This window comes from Ambystoma mexicanum, chromosome 4q (assembly GCF_040938575.1).
Source record: "Ambystoma mexicanum isolate Mex_15411 chromosome 4q, UKY_AmexF1_1, whole genome shotgun sequence".
NCBI classification, from domain to species: Eukaryota; Metazoa; Chordata; class Amphibia; order Caudata; family Ambystomatidae; genus Ambystoma; species Ambystoma mexicanum.
In genome coordinates, this window is record NC_090928.1 from 681513317 (window position 1) to 681533349 (window position 20033).

The 20033-nt window shown below is 48.6% G+C and overlaps 1 protein-coding gene across 2 annotated transcripts in view; it reads right to left on the reverse strand.

The window, feature by feature from the left end:
- GPCPD1 (glycerophosphocholine phosphodiesterase 1) overlaps positions 1-20033 on the reverse strand; it is a 1217556-nt gene that overhangs the window by 422060 nt on the left and 775463 nt on the right. For both annotated transcript variants that reach the window (XM_069608267.1, XM_069608268.1), the window contains one exon: positions 5810-5887. In XM_069608267.1, the coding sequence (XP_069464368.1) occupies positions 5810-5887 (78 nt within the window). The remainder of the gene's footprint in view (positions 1-5809; positions 5888-20033) is intronic.

Below are 20033 nucleotides of genomic sequence, written 5' to 3' on the forward strand. Positions count from 1 at the left end.
CTTTTGTGTAAGCATAGGAAAGGCCCTGCTGTCTGTAGTGGTATGAACGGTAGCAGGTGCAAAATGGTGCACCTACCTGGGCATCTAATAGCAGTGTCTGGCAAATGCCTGATACGTTTACAAAAGCCAAAAACTGTTAACAGGATTTCACTGAAGGACACGCACAGTGCTTATAACTTGATTGGCTGAAGGCAGACCAGGTTAAGAAATGTTTATTACACAAGTAGCATTTACAGCACAAATTAAGTCATTTATTCTCAGAAGGCTGCTTTGAAAAAACAAAGGCACGCACGTTGAGTGCAAAGATTGATGTTAAGGCTTGATTAAAGAGAGCTCAAAGAGTTCCAATGAGAAGGTGTTTTGGGCAGGCAGAGGCAAGAACAGGGTTGGGGATTAGCATGGCAATGGGCAGTCACTCGCACTCCAAATGCCGCTGCAACGCCAGAATCGGAGCACGCGGCGAGCCCGCGGGCCTCTGCTGCCCCGTCCACCGGCCAAACGACCCAAAATGTGCATGTAGCACATACTGCCGCCATCGGACTCGTCCGCACTCCCAATGCTGCTGGACCTGCCTCCGTCAAGCCCCCCGGCCACCCATACATGCGGTCGACCGTATCCCAATATATAACTCGCCAGCACATCACACATGCAGGCTACTACCCACATGCACCCAGAAGCTCTGCCGCAGCATGGCACACACAAGACCAGGGCCCCCCATCATGACCTTCACCTGTAAAGTCGTGAATTGACGCGATTCACAGATGTTGTTTGAAGGGCCACTTTTTTTGAGGCGAGGGGTGGGCCACTTTCTTTGTGTGCCTGGACCTATTTCTTGTCCCAGTCCGATCCTGCTTCCCTGTAAAAAGCCAGGACAGGTTCAAAAACAAAAGCTAAAAGTTTGGGGTGCATAGAACTATGGAGGAAAATTGCCAAAAGAAAAATCTTTCCTAACATTCGTCATGACGTCGAAAATTAGAAGCATAGAAACTCAACCAAGCAGTGTTCCTAAAGCAAGCAGAGTGTGCAGAAAAAAGGAACCGAAGTCATGGGGCGCAGCACCTCAATATATATTGGCCCAGACTTCATATTCGCTGCAGGGAGCATAGCGGTGTCAGGCGGAGCTGATGCAGAGCCACACTGCGCACCCCTGCAGGCAGAAAAGCATTAGAAGAGCAGCTGGGCAGGGACGTTGAGGAATCCGTGGGAGGTAGGAACCCATTAGAAACCAAGTTAAGCGTGTGAATTGCTCTTGCCACCACTGCTCTGAAAGATCCAAAATGTTGCCCCATTACAGTAATGGGATCGAACCTCATCTGTCAAACAGGAGCGGCATCACGTCTACTTACCTCCGGTAAATACTTTTGCAAATGTAAAAGGGGTTTAAAGATTGAGCACCTAGTAACTCATTAGGCCACGCTAGTATTGGTATATCTTAATTGAAAGCCAGGAGGAGTTTCATACCCCTGCTCCTAAAAAGTACTTTCAAATCTGGGAGACGCAGTCTGTGGGTTCATAGAAGGAATCGTCCGGAAAATTATTTCTGGGTCCTCACATGGCCGTTCACCATGCAAAGCATTTAACTATTGAACTTTATCTGACTTTGAAGGAGTTATTTTACTTTATGAAGGACGGTCTTTGATTTTTGCGTTGAAAAACAGAAAAACCAGTTTGCTTTACCAAAACCACAGGATTCGTCAAGCAGTCTCGTACAGCTACACACATCTTTTAAAGTTTTTCATGCAGAGTTCAATTTGTTTGGAAACGTCTTTGCTGAAACTTGACGAATATGAGCCACAATACGCCTCGCCCCTCGCCCGTCTTGCTCCACCATGCTGCCTTACGCGCCAAGACCTGTTTCCTCTTGACAAAGGAGGGATACCAGGCAAACGGCTCTAGCAACATCACACTCCTAATCCCAGGACACATTGTTTTGCTTCAGGTGCTCAAAACCTGGCCGACTTCAGTACGCACTCTTTCGTCGCAGCTCATTAGTTGCGACACTGATTTGGGAGCATGCTGCAATTTGAAGCCTATTTCAAAATCGCCCTCAGACATAATGAGCGACAGCAATTTCGACTGGGCAGTTACAGGGGTTATACACCTACCCGTCTGTCCATCCTGTAATTAGACACCTGTTTCTGGGCTATAAGGGCGGCTGTTACACACTTAGTCCTGCTGTCTGCCCGAACTGTGCAAACCCTCCTGCTCTGACCTGTCAGTCCAGAAGTTGTAAACCTGCTTTCTGGGCTGCAGGTGCTTCATTTACAGTTTTTTTCCAGGCTGCCAGTACTAGGTGTGCACACTTGTAGCATGCTTAGAAATACAGAGCGAACACCATTCTCTGTCGTCATAAGTCAATTGCACATTTCATACAGGGTTTTGTAAAAGCTTGATTATATGACTGATAACCACTTAAAGCTCCTGATCCGTCCGTCCATGGTAGCAATAGAAATGCTGGGCGCACCGCTGCCATCTAGGCTGCATTGGGCAGTGCAAAGCATTAGCTGTAAACACATCTCAGGAAAACATCCTTGGCAGCCCAGTCAACTACAATAAAAGTAGCACTCAACACTATAAATATTTGCCTATGCGAGTGGGCAAGTGGATTTTGCAAGGCCTTATTTGGTGAAGGGTCTTCGAGAAACTAGGAGCACGTCCAGACCACCCTCTGACAAATCCCGCTCCTTATATCTCAACCTTTCAGCAGCCACACATGAAAGTTTTGGCTACAGAGATTCAGATGCCGGACCCTCTCATCCAAGAGGGAGAGGATGCTGTTCTCTGCGGTAGATACCTCGGAGGGCAGCTGGACATGTCCAGAAACTCCAGGTACCACATTCTTCGGGCCCAGTCCAGAGCGATCAAGATAAATTGGACCCGAGCATACGCAGTCTCCAGAGAACCAGCAGGATAACCAGGATTGGCGGGAAGTTCTATTCTACCATCAGGGCGTCACCCAGAGCTCCCTGATGATCCCTGATGAGGAATTCCCTGCATCAGAACCATCTGCACTTGCTGTTCACAATGGAAGCAAAGAGGCCCATCTGGGTAGTAGTTCAGTGGGTGAAAATCTCCTCCAGAAGTTCCTGGCAGAGTTCCCACTTGTGAGGTTGAGGACTTTGTTACGTGCATCCACTAGTACAGTCTCCTTGCCGGCCAGATGTGCCGCAGACAGACATGTGTAAAGACTGGAAGGGGGTCTGCGCTCTTCTGCTCTCTATATGGTAGAGGAGAGGCACAGAGGACCACAGCCAAGATTCTCTATTATTGGTACATGGTCGAGCAATCAAGGCCTAGCTTCTCAGGAGGTGATGCAGGCTGGTTCTTAAGAACAGTGTAGTCACCAAGCCCCCACAAAGGAATGTCCACACACTGCATTAGTTAAAACAGTCTTTATATAATATTCAAGATTATGTACACTATCACAATAACTCACTTTGTGCTCAGAAGATCTACAATGGCAAATATATACAGTTCTAAAGTGGTACCACAGCTATCAGATCTCAAAGTGCATCAACTATACTCGGGTCAAATGTCACACAGATCACTTAATAGAGGAAACCAACAATAGACATAGGAGGAAAGCAGTTGGTTGGAACAATTAGCAGAATACTGGCCCCTACCACTAGACACAGCTCTGGGTGGAGATTCCCCCCCGCCCCACCTGGGCAACCTGTAAAGTAAATATATATCACAAGCCCAGTCCATATATTGTTCTACAAGTCTTATTACCTTCTACAATGTTTCTACCACCCCAATGTACCTGGAATAGCAGAGTTCGACGTCAGGTCGTCGACAGATCCTTCTTGAGCGGCTCCTTTTAAAGCAGGAGCCGCGGATCGTCGAGATCCCACGAGGAAAAAGGGTTGAACGACGACGGTGAGGTGGCAGCTTCGTTCCTAGTGGTGCTCGTTGACGACAGAGCGTTGGCGTCCTGCAAGGAAGAGGTGCGCGGGCCACCTCGGTGATGATAGTTCAGGACCGCAAAGAGTTTGAAGAACTGTGGCCCAGCAAGGGCATAGAGCCGTCCAGCGTCTCTATGGTCGTCAGGTGGTGGGAAACCCACCGGCGGATGCTCCTCGGCGGCCTCGACTTTCTCCAGCGGGACAAAGCCGTCGACGGTGCAGGCAAGAGCGTCCTTGGCTGTCTCAGTCATTGTGTCAAACACCAGAAACCAGACATCCACAACAAGAAGTGCATATTGGTCACACAGTACATTCACCCAGGTCCCACCCACAGGGCGTACCTACAACATACAGTCACTGGGAAGGCTCCAGCCAGTCTGGCCTGGACTTCACAACACCACCATATATGGAACTTCCACCCAACAGCCAGTCAGGGGGAAGGGACAGAGTCAGCAGCGCTTCCCAGGACTTTGGGAAAACAAGGTAACAGGCGATAGGAATAAAGATGGCCCCTGTGGCCTTTTGCTTTCTATCAGGAATCAGCCGATTCCAATTCAAGGGCCTGGGTATCCCAAAATGGAGGATACTCGGAGCACCTGTCAAATTCAGCATGGAGCTGCCACCAGCCCATGCCCTGCTCTGTGGGCCACACACAGGTGCCCAAAAACATACAGTAGGGGCACAGGGTTGTACCCCCACCCATGGGTGCCATAAGGATATCCCATGGGTCTGTACACCAAACTAAAAGAGAGCTGCACCGCCAGGAGTCCCACATGAACTCCTACGCGGGAAACATGACGGAACACACGATAAAAAGCAGTAAAGGACAAGGATACGGAGGCCCGGTCCCTCCAATGCATTTCCAGCATCACATTGTGTTATTCTCCAGAGCCCAGAACCACAATCACATTGCTTCTCTGCACAGAGAGAGGCAAGGAGCCCCCACCACCCCTATTGTTAAGGTGATGCATGGCTACAGTATTGTCCGTTAGGACCAATACCGTCTTGCCCTTCACAGAGACAAGGAGAGCGACCAGGGCCATCCCACTCACCCTTAAGTCCAGCAGATTGATATGATCCCGGCACTCTGATAGGGACCACAGTCCACTCACCGTAAGGTCTTGGAGGCAAGAGCCCCAGACCTTGGACTAGAGTCACTTGTGACCAAGGCTGAAGAAAAAGCGACCCCACCAGGAGGTTGTCCTTTGCGTATCACCATTGCAGGACACTCTCTCCGAAACAAGTAGAAGGGTCCGAAGTTATGCCCTGAAACTGCGACCAATGTGAGCTCAGGTTTATCATGAATGAGTAGACTGGTCCATGCCTCTACCATGCTCAATGTCTTGCATAGAGGTTTGTTGTCTGGGCGCAACAGCAAAAATAATGGGCCTGGATACTATCAAATACCACAAGCTACTCATGATGAACACCTGCTCAACTGAAGGCACAACGATTTACAACAGCCCTATAAAATTCAGCCTGCGTGGATGAAATTGAAGAACATGGATTTTCAATTAAGTTATTTTACTACTGCATATGGTAACATTTATTTCATCATTGTTTGCTTGTTAGACGCTTATACAATAAGAAAATACTGTTTCAAAGTTGGCATTGCTCTGGTAAGGCAGCAGTTCAATTCATGGGTATATAAAGTTAACACATCTTTGCTGCAATGTAAGCCTTCAAAATACAAATTGCAGACTGATGTACTTATAACTATTGTTTGTCAGATTCATGCACATTGCATCATCATATGCCTCCTGATAGGTTTTCATGTGGTGGTAAGTATATGCAGTAGGTTGCTTGGACAGCATCTACCCAAGCTGCAACCATTCCATACTAGGGCTTTCACAAAGTACGATGACCATTCACGCAATTATAAGATATATTGATATTCCAATTACCTTCAGCAGTTGCAGCTGGTTATAACTAAGATCTTTAACAGGAATCTCAAATAGCTCTATTGACTCAGCATCATGTTTCTAAAAAGAAAAATATAACATGTGCATTACAAAATAACCAAGCATGTTTAACACCCAATATGAAAATACTAACTTTGTAAAGTAAAAACATTTAAGTTCAGAAATAAAAAACATGAGAACATACTTTCAGATAGTTGTGTTGCTTTTCCCACTATGCTCTAATTTGATCAAAATAACTTGAAGCAGTAAATAACTTAATGGATTTTACCAAAGTACTGCCTTTGGCAGAACTTAGGAAAGCCCACCTTGGGTGATCGGAGATGCACTGCTTAGGTTTGGATTGAACTACCCAAAGGTTTGGTAGCAATGGACGAGCAGCCAGGCTTAGTCTAAGGAGGGTTGTAGTGGGTACACAGAACTCAGCACACACCTTGGTTCAAGGAAACACTCATACTGTAAAGCTATATACAAAATAAGTATTTATTTATATACACCAAGACACGCTGTTGTATTTCTAAGTTCAGGTAAGTAGACAAACAAATGTACACAGTAAGAACACTTGCAATATTCCTAGCACAGGTAAACCATAGACATTCATAGGTAAGTAGAGTGCTACAGATGAGATTTGGAGGTGGGAGTATTTTACTCCCTATTTTTAAAGTTGGGAGTACAATGATTTTTTAGGGAGTAAAAATGCAAGTTAAATTCCCAATGAGAGTATTCTAAAAACTAATAAAAATAATTTAACTGAAAAACACACATGTTCTTGTAAAATGTATTTCTTTGCACCTAGTTATTAATGCAAATATAAAGATAAAGGTTTACTTCTTCCAATCCGGCAGTTAAAATAGTTTCTTCCTGTGGCACTATGTGCACTACTGGTCTAAATATATCCATGGAACTGTAAGGGCGAAAGCAGGGGCACAAGGTTCTGTGTGTCAGTTTCCTATTTTTTGTTGGGAGTATTTGTACTCATTTTTAGTCTTTGTGAGTATTTGCCAATTTTTAGGGAGTAAAAGTGTCCGATACACCCCTTATTCGTAGGGCTGGGTAAGTATGGTCAAAATCACATAATAAAACAACCTGAAACATTTATGTAAATTGTTTCAAAATCGTATAACTTTGTATCCAACCAGTCTTATGAGTCCAACCCTATCTGGTATGATTTTCTCAATGTTCAGAAGGGCCACTGGGCCACCAGTGACCAGGGGTTAGGCAGAACAGGTGGGAAAAGCAAAGTACATTGTCAAGAGTGGCAAGATCTCTGGATTTCCTACAGTTGCAGGTAAGTAACACTGTTGGTTCCACAAGTCAGGCAGTTTAGGATTGTTAGGTATCATTTTCATATTTTTTTTTATTGTTTAATCAAAAAGAAATAAGATTTTTACAATACATCTGTCTCCTTATGTGTCCATAGCTTGCCTCTCGTACTTTAGTTCGTATCAACTGAGCTTGATGGCTGGACGACGTTCAATTTCTTTGAGTCATTATTTATCTTTTAGTAGTAGGTTTAGTAATTGACTGCTTTGTTTTCTGCTCTGTGCTTTGTCTTTATACCTACGCGTTAGATCTTTGATCGCCGCTGTGCTTAGTTTGAGCCGGGTGCCTCTGGCATTGTTCTCAATGTCCAACCCTGTTTGAGTGTTTTTCGTGCTTTGGATTGACCAGCTGGTCTCCAATAGGTTATGGTCGCTGGCAATTGTACGTCGTACATTAAAGAAGGTGGTGGCGCTAACAGCGGTTTGGAGACAAAAATGTAGTAGATTGTCTCACTCGAGTCTGCATGTTCCCAGGTAGGTGTTCTGTTTAATTGTGGGAAAGCGATATCAAGATTATGCAGGTCACGAGAGTGAGTAAGGTCTAACCATGCTCTGCCTCGCTGTTCCGCTGCTGTCTGTTTTTTGTCTAGAGTGCTTTTCTGAGTTTTGCAAACTGCATTTAAGTCGCCGCATATCATTATGGAAGACACTAACAGCTTAGCCATCGCGTCATCGATTACATGTTCGCACATTGAGATGAAACTTTCTCCGCTTGTCATGACCACTGCTTCCAAGGAGTCAGGAGAAGCCCAACGCCCTTGGAAGCAGGCTCATAACATTCATTGCAGACGCCAGCAAGTCCCTTTAGGGACCTTTTGGGCCTTGTCCTGGCACCGGTGGTGCCAGGCTCATTGTGGAGACTGGTCCCGGCACAAGAAGCGCCGGGCTCATAGCAAATTCAGAAGTGCTTGGGTGGACCTACCTGCAGCAGACCATGCTGCTTCCTTACCAACAGGCTGAAGTCTGCATCCTCCTCTGGCAGGAACTACTTTTCTTCTGGGTGGGGCTGGAACCACTCCCTAGGACTGCAACTCTTTTTCTTACCTGGGCGAGGCTGTGGAAGAAGACGCCTAAGCACTCCTGTGCACTATTTAAACCACACCCGATTGGTGCCACGTGCTTCGCGTTATTCTGCATCAGCAGCAGGACGCTCACCGTGTCAGCTCCAGGGAATCTTCCATTCCAGCTCCTGTGAACGCGAAATCTCCGGATTTACCTGTTGAGGATCCATTCTTCAGTCTTCAGCAGCATCTGCACAACAACAAAAACACAAATTAGAAGAGTCAAGATCAGCGCTTCAACTTACCCGATCCACCGGAGCGTTTAAGGTATTCGCCGCACCCTTTCTCCGCCATCGAGCCCTGCAAAGACAAAAGAACATTGGTTAATAACGTTTTGTTTCTGAACGGCTTACCTTTGCGACATACGCTCCAAAGTCAGCTCGCACCGCACTCAGCTACCTGCAAGGCAAAGAGAGACATTAAGGCGCATTTAAAGGCCTTGAACAGACTTTCTACTTACGTGCCTTCATATTCTCCATCATCTTGTTCGCGCCTCGGTATGAACCAGGGCATCATCACCGGCGCCTTCATCATTCTCCATCTGAAAGCAAGAGAGAGACATTAAGGTGCGTTGAAAGGCCCTGCACAGACTTTTTACTTACGTGCCTCCACGAACTTGGCATTCTTTCGCCATCATTTCTTCTCAGCCAACCCTGCAAGAAAGGGACGTTAAAAGAGGACATTAAGGACTTGATATATGCAAAACCCGCTCGTACAATTAACGGCGGCATCGCTCTCTACTTACCCTCTGCAATCAAGAGGCTGATCCCAAAACCAGTGAAGTAACTGGACCCAGAACCCCTGCACAAGACGCAGGATGGAGAGCCCGGCATTCACCTTTGAGGCTGGCTGGGAGAGACCGTGCTGTGAAGGAGGCGTTTATGAAGGCCGTAAGGAAGGGTGCTAGTGCATTCTTTGAGGAGAGGGGCCGGGCAGATATCCCCTTTGCAGTTGGACAGTTTGATAGTATTCATGATGTTGATGATATCCTGCTCGTTGACTTTGTTGAAGGAGAAGAGAAGGGAAGCCTTGCTGGTTTCAGGAGGTGGGTGGAGTGGTGTGGGATGGGCCAATGACTGTTGGTTGGTTTTTAATTTTGCTGTGCAGGGCGTCTAGCTTGCCTAGTATGGCTGATTGTATATTTATTACACCAATTTTCATCTTTGGTGACAGCCTGAGGAGGGGGGTTGGGAGGGTAGGTGTTTCCAATTCCCTAAAAATTGAGACAATCTCTTTGGTATCGGATTTAGAATTGGCAATTCTTGTGTTGAAGGAGGTGGCTTTGGCTTGGGCGATTGCTTTTTTGTATTCCCTGGACAGTTTACGAAACTCTAGTCGAGATGGTTTGCTTGCCAGGTGGATAGTACTATCCGTTTTTTGGAGCAAAGTTCTTGAAATAGAGGGGAGAACCAGGAAGTGTGTTTTGTTGGTTTGGCTTTCCGAGACGCAAGGGGGTGGGGGAGAGGGGTGAGACAATGGCTTCCACTGCTAGTTTAATAGAAGTGTTGTAAATTTATGCCAGCATATCAGGTTCATTGGGGAAGGGGGGTCTGAAAGCTGGCCCTAGTAGGTAGGGTAGGGAGCCCATCTTTGGTGAGCTGGCAGTGCTCCTAGTGAGGGCGGGTGGGAGAGGCATAGCAGGCTGGTGCACTCTGAGGGGGTGGGGGGGGGCGATGTCGAATAGGATGATGTGGTGGTCATTCCAAGGGGAGGGGGAGTTAGCCCTGATGGTGAGTGAGCAGTTATGGTGAGCTAGCCAGTCTAGGGTGCGGCCCTTGATGTGGGTAGGGTCAGAGTGTTTAAAGCCTAAGTTATCAAGCGGATAGTCGAGTGATTTGGCAGAGGAGTCTTTGGTGTAATTGAGGCCAAGGTTGAAGTCACCTAAGAGGATGGCCTTAGATTTCTTTAGGTTGTCTGAGAGGTGGTGTGTCAATGCTGCCTGGAAATTGGCTATGGGACCATGGGGTCGATCGACAAGATGGAGGGTAATGGTACTGTCCGGAGAGGAATTGAGTTTGAGGAGTAGGTAGTCAGTGTTTCTCTCCATTGACCTTTCAATCTTTCTGATGGAGATAAGACTCTTTCGCTATCAGGGCAACACCCCTTCCTTTCGAGTACTGGCAGTCCTATCTGAATATAGTGTAGCCTGGGGGGAGTGCTAAGGAGAAGGCTGGGCCAGAGGCTTGGTGGAGCCAGGTTTCGGTGATCATAAGGAGATCAAGGTTGTGCATAGTGGTAAGGTCATGTACGTCAAGAGCATGGGCGAGGAGGGAGCGTGCGTTGACGAGAGCACAGCTGAGTGAGGTGTACTCTGTCAGACTGGGCTTCAATGGAAGGCTAGCAGCAGTGGGTGTCAGAGGGGTGCGTGCGTTGTCATGTGGCATAGGAGGACTTTTGCTGATAGGCATCAGCAGGATATTGGCATTAGGCATGGGTACATTGTTGGTCAGCAGATGGCAGGTATATTGTACATTCTGAACATTGGGAATGTAATGAGGGCTGGCATCAGTATTAGATACATCCACAACATTAGGCATGAAATGAGGGCTGGCCTCAGCATCAAGTACATCCACAACAATAGGCATGAAATGAGGGCTGGCATCAGTATTAGGCATGTCCACAACATCAGGCATGAAATGAGGGCTGGCAGCGGTAGTCCTGGGGGCATAAATAGGTGACAAAGGTGTGCTCATGACATTAGGAATAGGCAAAACACTGGCGACATAGGGCATAGGCATGTGTCATCAACAGCGTGCAGTAACTTAGTGGTGGATACAACATTATGCAGTGACAAGGTACAGGCAACATGGGGTGAGTGCAGTGTGCTAACAACAACACGCCTGGAGGGGGTGCGCATCGTTTCGCGAGATAGAGGAGGGGGTACCATTTTGGGTCTCCAGATTGAGTCAGCGACGATAGTCATTGGGGTGAGTGTAGGGCTTCAGAGCACGGCTTTGCCTGCCGGCTGTGGAACACAGCCTTTATAGAGCTGTTGGAGGTAGGGCATTGTTGCAGTCAATCCGGGCCTGCAGCGGTGAATAGATTAGAATCATCATTGTTGCTGTTGCTGATTGCCATGGGGAAGGCGGCAGCCATCTTAGAAGGCCGGAGTTTGTTTGCTAGCCCGCGAGGCTTGGCAAGGTGGGGGAGCACTCTGGTGTCCCTCGTGTTGCTCTTCTTGGGGAACCTTGCTGCAAATCAAGCGGGCTCGCAGCAGAGCTGCAGAGAGCAGTGCAGGCCTTTCCATCAGGCCTTCACAGCACGGCCTCCTCCTATTACCATGGTGTTTTGATTATTATTCACAAGTCATTGGGATTCCGGTTGTTGCATCAGGGGGCTGGGGGGGGGGGCAAGGGGCTTTTGTTCATTATGTTATGAGGACATTGACATGCTCTTAAGACAGTCAGTACTGGGAGACTGGTTCCCTTAGTCTTTCACTTTGTTGCTAATCTTTTAGTAACATTTTATCAGTGCACAATGTACCTTACAGTACAGTGCACTGGGGTTCCTTTTTCATTTTTAAGTCCCTAGATACCCTCAAAGGGGTTTTGGTGAATGTAGAAGTGTGCCCTGGATAGAGCTGGTGGCAGCTGTTACTTTTTATTTATTTGTAACTATTTTCTATGGTCCATACCGCGTTTGGCCCAGGACAGTGGCCAGTGCCTAAAATGGCCATGCCACAAGGTCCTTTGTTCTGTCTTTTGGCCATCTTGTCCCTTTGCCTTACCCAGGTCGAGCCGACCCAGGAAATTCCTTATATGGTCATGCAGAACCCGTGCAAACCGAAAGCTTTTGCTGGCTTCTGCACGCCTTGTGTGTGTGTCCCCAGGATGTGGGCTGGAGCTGTCTAGTTCCAATACACATCCTGGGTGCCAGGATGTCTGGTGTGCTGGGATGACTGGGACCACTGTGGTCTGGGATGGCTGAATGAGAGCAGATCTCTTATTGGTTTCTCTTTGTTTGGCGCAAAGCAGATTTTGGATAAGAGAAGGCACCTTACACCCATTCCAGGTAGATCTTCTGAGTTCACACCAAACTCAGTAAAGGAGCCAAGTGTCCTGAAATGAAGCTACATGGATAGTGCTGGTGACCCACTGGAACGTTTGGCATCCTGACCTCGCTGTCATACCCTGAGACTGCCCGTTTCTGATCGAACCTACAAGGCCTGCAAGGGCGCTTCGACCCATTGGAATAGTAGGACCATCTACTCTCGGCACCTCCTGCTAAACCTGTAAGCAAGCCATTTCGGAGGTGTTCGTGGACTGCCGAGTGAACTGACCGGCTCGTATGGGACCTTTGCCCTGGAACCGCTGCCATCTCAAGTTACGACTTGAGCCTTTGGAGACTGTAAGCTCTGGGTACAAGGCACTCTCCCGTCGAGGTTCGTATGCCTAGCATTCCTAGGTCTGGAATTAGGAGAGTTTGCATGAACCAGAGCATACGCGGTCAACGGGTCACCCAGCTGTGGTGACGAACTTCGTGGGCGCCTTGCTGCTGTGCCCCCCCTGTGCCCTCAGACTCGCTGCAGTGGAACTGGCCTGATCCCTTCACCAGGAGTGCAGAAATTGCCACTGTCCCGCCACAGAATCATTCACGGAACACAGCCCCTGAAAGCCGCAGAGCTGATCAACTGCAGAATTTGAACCCGCGAACGATCTGGACTGAGGAAGTTTGGTCCGGAGTGCACCAAGGGTCGGTAAGTACTCCCATCCCTTACCGGTGGCCCCTGGCACCTCCATTGAGTTTTATGCACAAGTGCCCCCTGAGGGCCAACCTTCTTTATCGAGGTAGCCTGTGCTACTGAGCGATTCCAAATTCTTGGATCCAGCAATGCCTTCTTGGGGAGACCCTCCTTGAATAGTGGGAATATATTCTTCACTACCTCGCCCACCTTTTTGAGTTGCTACAGCCCCTTGAAGAGACCCCATTTTGAACTAGACCACACGATTGCGTGCACCAGCACTGAACGTACTTTTGAACTCACGGCTCACTCATCTTAGGGGCTGGACTGCCGATTTAGTTAGGGTGTGAATTGTGAAGGACTTGTTGAGATGGAATTGAGTCTATCCTAACCCCTAGGCGCTTCCAGGTAAGGCGAACACCATATGAGATGATGTAACGTACAAGGGGTGAGTAATCTGCACTATAAGACAACATGTCGAGGTAATGTAGCGCGCTTAGAAGTTGATGCGCAGCACTAGAAACCCCTAAGCCCATGACTCCATTTTGTATTAGGCCCAAAAGGGATAAACTGCAGGCTTGCGCTATTCACGTTCTCTGCTCACTAGACCTTATTTCTGCAAGCCAGACGGACTGTGCAGAGCCCCGTTCCAACGGAAGTCCACTTTCCCATCGTCCCTCCAGTGTTGCAAATATGTAATATCTTCCAAAGTAATGCGCCCTGCAAGAGCGCGGGACAACACTAGGCTCTGCGCTGTGTCCATTTATCTCCACTAAACTGCCATTAGGCCTATAACCCCCACGCAACCAGTCTGGATCCAGCCCCACACCACTAACCCCACCCCCACAACTTTCAATTCCCTGATAAGCAAGCATCACCCCCCGCCCTGTCCTAACACAAATCAAGTGTCCCCAGAAGATCTAAGCATGCGTGGCTGCATTTCTTTCAAGCATGAAACTATACCCCTTGCAACACGAGGCACACAGAGGGATAAATGAAAGATCAAAACCCTGGGTGGAGACCTTGAGTGCGGGAACTGTGGTACCAATGAAGTTCTGATTGTGTGGGACAGTGTGACTATTTTATCCTCCCTTCCCCCTTGCACCATTTCCCCTGTCACCCAGGTGCCTGCCACAAGGAATTGATAACCAGGCTTTGCATGTTTAGTTTAGGCAGAAACAATGTATTAATGTGTGCCCCGACCTTCACCGCGAGGACGAGCCTAGCTGACCCACGTGGATCCAGACTGACGGGAAAGAACTAACCAATTACTGCCTGGCATCCCCTATGGAGCAGGCTCCTGTGTAGGGTGCCTCCAATCAGTGGCACCCATTGGTACTGTATATCATGACACATGTGGGGTTTTTAAGCCCCTGTTTGTAACTGTAAGTTAGAGTGCTCTCGAGCAGCAGAGTCCTTTGCTGATATTTGCATTCTGTACAATTAAACCTGGTTATCTTTGCAACGCTATCTCCTGGCCTATTTCCCTAGTGGGTTGTCTTTATTCTGGAATGTGCATAAAAAGAGACTTGCCTTCATTTGGTGACCGTTACAAAGTGATTCCATCGCCCCCGTACTTGCGGAGGTATACAGGCGGCCTCTCTGGAAGGGCTGTGCCCACCTACGGTGACCAGTCCCAAAACGCGTACGCTGAGTGGCCCTTGCGGGTGCCGTCTTTGCAGAATTCTCAAGCGCTCGTTCAAGCCAGGTACGGCCCTAGGGAGAGGCCCAAGCCTGTTGTGGATTCCCCATGGACAGTGGCTTTTGGAAAAATGTGAACACGTGAGTATAGCCTGCAAGGGATAACAATGTGCGCATGGGGATGTGGAGCAGTGTGCAACGGGTGAACACGCAGTGAGTGGAAGTGAAAGTATATTTTGACTCGATTGTGCTTTTATGGCCACTTTTGGTCATTTTATTTTTTGAGATATATTAGGTATAAGGAAAAAGGAATATGGGAGCCTTCCCGAGTAAGGGGAGAAGGTGGCGCCACATTGCACTGTCCCAACCCGTGCGAGAGAGAAATACAAGAATAAATATAGGAACTCCATATAATTAGAGAGCTCGGGAAGAGTAGTGGTTATTGTTTTAGCTTGTTATTTTAGTTTATTTTGTTAGTGTATTTTCATATGTACGGAGGAGGCCCAGGAGGGGCGTGTGTGGGATGTGTGTGTGAGCAGATCTGGGGAGCGTGTAGGGAGTGAATGAAAATGCTCTACAGGGGAAAACAACAGAGTGGGAAAATGTAAATTGTTATTTTTTTTATTAACATTTTGATAGTATTGACTGGTAATACAAATACGATTATAGTACATACGTTTTAAGTGACATTGGACGTATTGTATTTTTTGGGTTAGTTGTGGGACAACTGTACAAGCAAATTCTCGGCGTACAATACTGACTGGACATAGCCATGCGGACGGACATACCCCTACACCAGATATGTAAGGCCCTGACCCTGTACTGTGAGAAAACCAAGAAGTACCACCACCAATGGGTGATTGAGCATAAAGGAGAAGGAATGCCACACTCCTGGCTAGGGAGGGGAGAGGGGGACTTTTGACAGGTGCACACTGGACCATATGTCCACATACTTAACCGCAAAGTATAATGTGAGGTCATTACAGAAAAGGAGGGAGCTATTGGACCTCTCTAGTATGTTTGAAGAAACAGAGACCCCTGAGGGGAATGGGGCGACACCTGACAGTAGTAAGAAAATTGCATTGCACTGCATTGGTGTCCCTAGGAATAGGGGATATTAAGAGCTTTCTAGCAGCTGCAGTGGGAGATCAGGCAGAGACAGTGTGCATTAAAGCGGGATACCCAGGAGTAACACTGAGCAACAATGCCCATGATGGGGCATCATTCAACAAGATTAGAGCGCAAGTATGGGATGCACTGCGGCGGACATTCCCGGACACCCCACATTTACAATCAATAATGCAATGCACAATGGGGGACGACCAAGACGCTGCACAGTACATTCTCAGGGTTCAAGAGATGTGAAGAGCAGAAACGGGCAGCGTCTGGGATCAATCAACATCCTTGTTTTATTTTATTGTAAAAAGAGGACTACCTAAGGAAGTGCAGAAGGCGCTCAATAAGATAGCTGGGGTGGAGGCAAACGGATGGCCCTAGATTCAAAGTATCATAGTGCACCATTGTAGGAGGATCAAAGAGCACGAGAATTAAACTATCCAGGAGGAGGCAGGCTGAGGACGTGAAACTAGTTCAAAATAAACTAGTCAAGATAGCAGCAGTGTCGACAGTGCCGCCCCCAGAACGGATGGGAGAGGAGGGTTGTGCCTTTGTTGCAACACAAGCGAAGATGACAGCGGTATGGGCAGACAATGGACAAGGACAGTGGGGAGGAAACAAACTTTTCGGGGCCCAGTGGCAAGGAGGGCCACAACGAGGACGAGGAGGGTCCCGAGGGCAAAGAGGAGGGGTATTCGGTGGACAAGGACCAAGGGGTGGCGGGCCAAAGCAGTGCAGGTCCTGTGGGAGGTGGGGACACTTTTCAAGGGAATGCCGCAGCAGACAGGGAGAGAAGAACAAGTTACTCTTACCTGGTAATGTTCTTTCGATGGGATGGTCCGACGACATATTCAATATCTATGACAGTAATCACCACAGCTGTGCTGCTTCAGAAAATATTTCGGCGTCTGCGTCCTGCGTCGATGACGTGAATACGCTGTCCTCAAGGGCCTCCGTCGAGCCGACGTCACCGGATATTATAAGTAGGACGCACGACGCTGTAGCCTCACTTGTATTTTTTTCCCCCCATAACTTGTGGCACCAAACCACTGCCAGTATGACCACAGAAAGCCTTGCGGTAACATAAGCTGCAATCGCAGGAGAAATTCTGTAGCGGGGCAGGTAGGGAGGGAGCGATATGGAATAAGTCGTCGGACCATCCCATCGAAAGAACGTTACCAGTTAAGAGTAACTTGTTCTTCGAGGGGATTGGGTCCTCTGACGTATTCCATATCTATGACAGACTCCCAAAGCAGTACCAAAGCAAGGAGGTGGGAAAAGAATTTAGAAAACAGAAATTTAGCATGCCCAATCAAATTGCGGAGTAAAGAACCGCCTTGCCAAAGGCCAGATCCTGCCCCCGGATGGAATCGAGGGAATAGGGGATTGGGTCCTCTGACGTATTCCATATCTATGACAGACTCCCAAAGCAGTACCAACGTATAGAGGAGGGAAAAAGAATTTAGAATATAGAAATTTAGAATGCCCAATCAAATTGCAGAGTAAAGGACCGCCTTGCCAAAGGCCAGATCCTGCCCATGGATAGAGTCTAGGGAGTAGCATTGTACGAAAGTATGGACCGAAGCCCAAGTGGCTGCTTCACAGATGTTACGAATAGGAACACCTCTCTGCATGGCAGTAGAGGCAGCCATACCCCTAGTAGAATGGGCCCGTAAGCCTACCGGAGGGACCTTGCTCGCCAAGCGATAACATTCAGAAATTGCCAAGATAATCCATCTAGACAAAGTCTGCTTAGTAACAGCTTGTCCCAAACGCCTTCCAGCGTAACCAAGAAAGAGCTGATTGTCCACTCTGACCCGGGACATGCGAGAAATGTAGAAACGTAAAGCTCTCCTAGGATCCAACCTATGGAGCCTCTCCTCTTCCTTACCAGGATGTGGAGGAGGATAAAATGCCGGAAGAATAACCTTCTGGCTCAAATGAAATTCCAACACCACCTTCGGAAGAAAGGAAGGATGAACTCTAAGGACAACCCTGTCCTTAGGAAACACACTGAAGGGTGGATTAACAAAGTGCCTGAAACTTACTCACTCTGCGAGCGGAAGTGACCGCAACTAAAAAAACAGTTTTAAGGGTTAAGAGCCTCAAAAGACAAGAATGTAAACGCTCAAAAGGAACACCCATAAGGAATATCAGAACAATGTTGAAATCCCAACCATGCACCTGGAAAGATGACGGCGGAAACACATTAGTGAGTCCTTTGAGAAACTGAGAAATTAAAGGAATTTTGAAATAGGAACACTCCTCAGACGAGCGCTTAAATATAGACAGCGCCGCCAGATAAGCTTTAACAGTACCCACTTGCAGGCCCCTGTGGGCCAACGAAAGCAAAAAAGACAGAACCACAGGAATGTCACATGAAAAAGGATTCACATTCTTAACCGTGCACCAGTCGCAGAACTTTCTCCAACGGCAGCGGTACAGGGACTCCGTTGCCAGCTGTCTGGCCGAAAGCAACGCCTCCATTACATCTTCAGGGAGGTCCCAATCCATACCTCAGCCTTTCAGAAGCCAAGCGTGAAGGTTGAGGGATCTGACCTCTGGATGGAGAACCTGCCCCCCCCCCTCCCGTGAGAGCACATCGTCTCGGTAGGGAAGACGACGTGGAGGGCAGATGGACAAGTCTAGAAGGTCCGGGTACCACGTCCTACGGGCCCAAGCCAGAGCAATGAGGATCATCCGGGAACCAAACCTCCGCAGCACTTGCGGGATGACGGGGACTGGAGGAAACGCGTACATCATTGGGAAGAACCACTCCACCACAAACGCGTCTCCTAAGGCTCCGTTTGGAGGAAATTCCCACGAGCAGAACCTTTCGCACTTCCGGTTGACACTGGAGGCGAAGAGATCCACTTGAGGGGCCCCCCAAAGGGCAAAGATCTCCAGGAGAATCTCCCGAGCCAGCTCCCACTCATGAGAGATCGCGCTCTGCCTGCTCAGAGCATCCACCGTCTCGTTTTTGTCTCGGCCAGATGAACCGCCGAGATCTAAACTTCCTGCTGGATGGCCCAGGACCAGAGCTGCATCGCCTCCCTGCACAGAGGAAGTGACCCTGCCCCCCCTTTTTGTTGAGGTAGTGCATGGCCACTGTGTTGTCCGTCAGAATCAGGACATTCTTCCCTCGCAGAGTCGGCAGAAAAGCCTTCAGGGCAAGCCTGACAGCCCTCAGCTCTGTCGGAGTCCAGACTGATATGGAGTCTGGACTCCGACGGAGACCAACGACCGCTGGCTGTCAACTCGTTGGCATGCGCTCCCCATCCCGTGAGGGTTGCGTCCGTCACGATCCTTACTTCCAGACAGGGTAGCCAAAATGGAGCCCCCTTCATCAGATTGCCTTCGACGGCCCACCACAGAAGGTCCTGGGCGACCGAGGGTGGAACCTGAACGGGGTCCGACATCCTGCCGGAGGACTGCGACCACTGCATCTTGAGGGCCCACTGCAGAGATCTCATCCGCAACCTGGCCTCTGGCACCAGAAGAATGCAGGATGCCATGAGGCCGAGCAACCTCAAGAACTCGAACGCCGGGAGACTCTGGGCGTGTTGAAACTTGTGCACCATCTGCTGAATGTGATGAGCCCTCACCTGGGGAGAAAAACACTGCCCCAGGGAAGTGTCAAGCACTGCTCCGATGTACTGGAGCCGCTGGGTTGGCGTCAAATGGGACTTCTTTAAGTTGAGGGAGAAGCCCAGCCTGTGAAGGGAGTGGCAGGTGACGGACAGATGATCCAGGACTTGCTCGAGAGAGAGTGCGCCCTGATCAACCAATTGTCCAGGTAGGGGTAGACATGAATCCCCCCTTTCCTGAGATACGCTGCCACCACCACCATGAGCTTGGTGAATACCCTCGGGGCGGAGGTCAATCCGAATGGCAGGATCTGAAACTGAAAGTGCGAGTCGCCAACCACGAACCTCAGGTACTTTTTGTGCTTTGGATGGATAGCACATGAAAATAAGCGTCCTTGAGGTTGAGAGACACCAACCAGTCCTGAAGTTGAAGGGCCTGGAGGACTTGAGAAAGAGTAACCTTCTTGAACTTCTCCTGCCTGAGGAGCTTTTTCAAACCGTGCAAGTCCATGATGGGTCTCAATCCCCCGTATTTCTTCGAAATCAAAAAATAATGGGAATACCATCCCTTGTTCCTCTCCGCTACAGGCACCAGTTCTATGGCGCCTTTCTCCAGCAGGGATTGAATTTCCTGCGCAAGGAGCGGATCCGGACTCTTCAAAGAGAGATTCCCTGGTGGATTGTCGCGAGGCTTCTGCCAGAAAGGAAGACAGTAGCCATGGGCTATGATCTCCAGAACCCACACATCTGAAGTAATGGCACGCCACTCTACAAGATGCTGCGCCAGCCTTCCTCCAACCG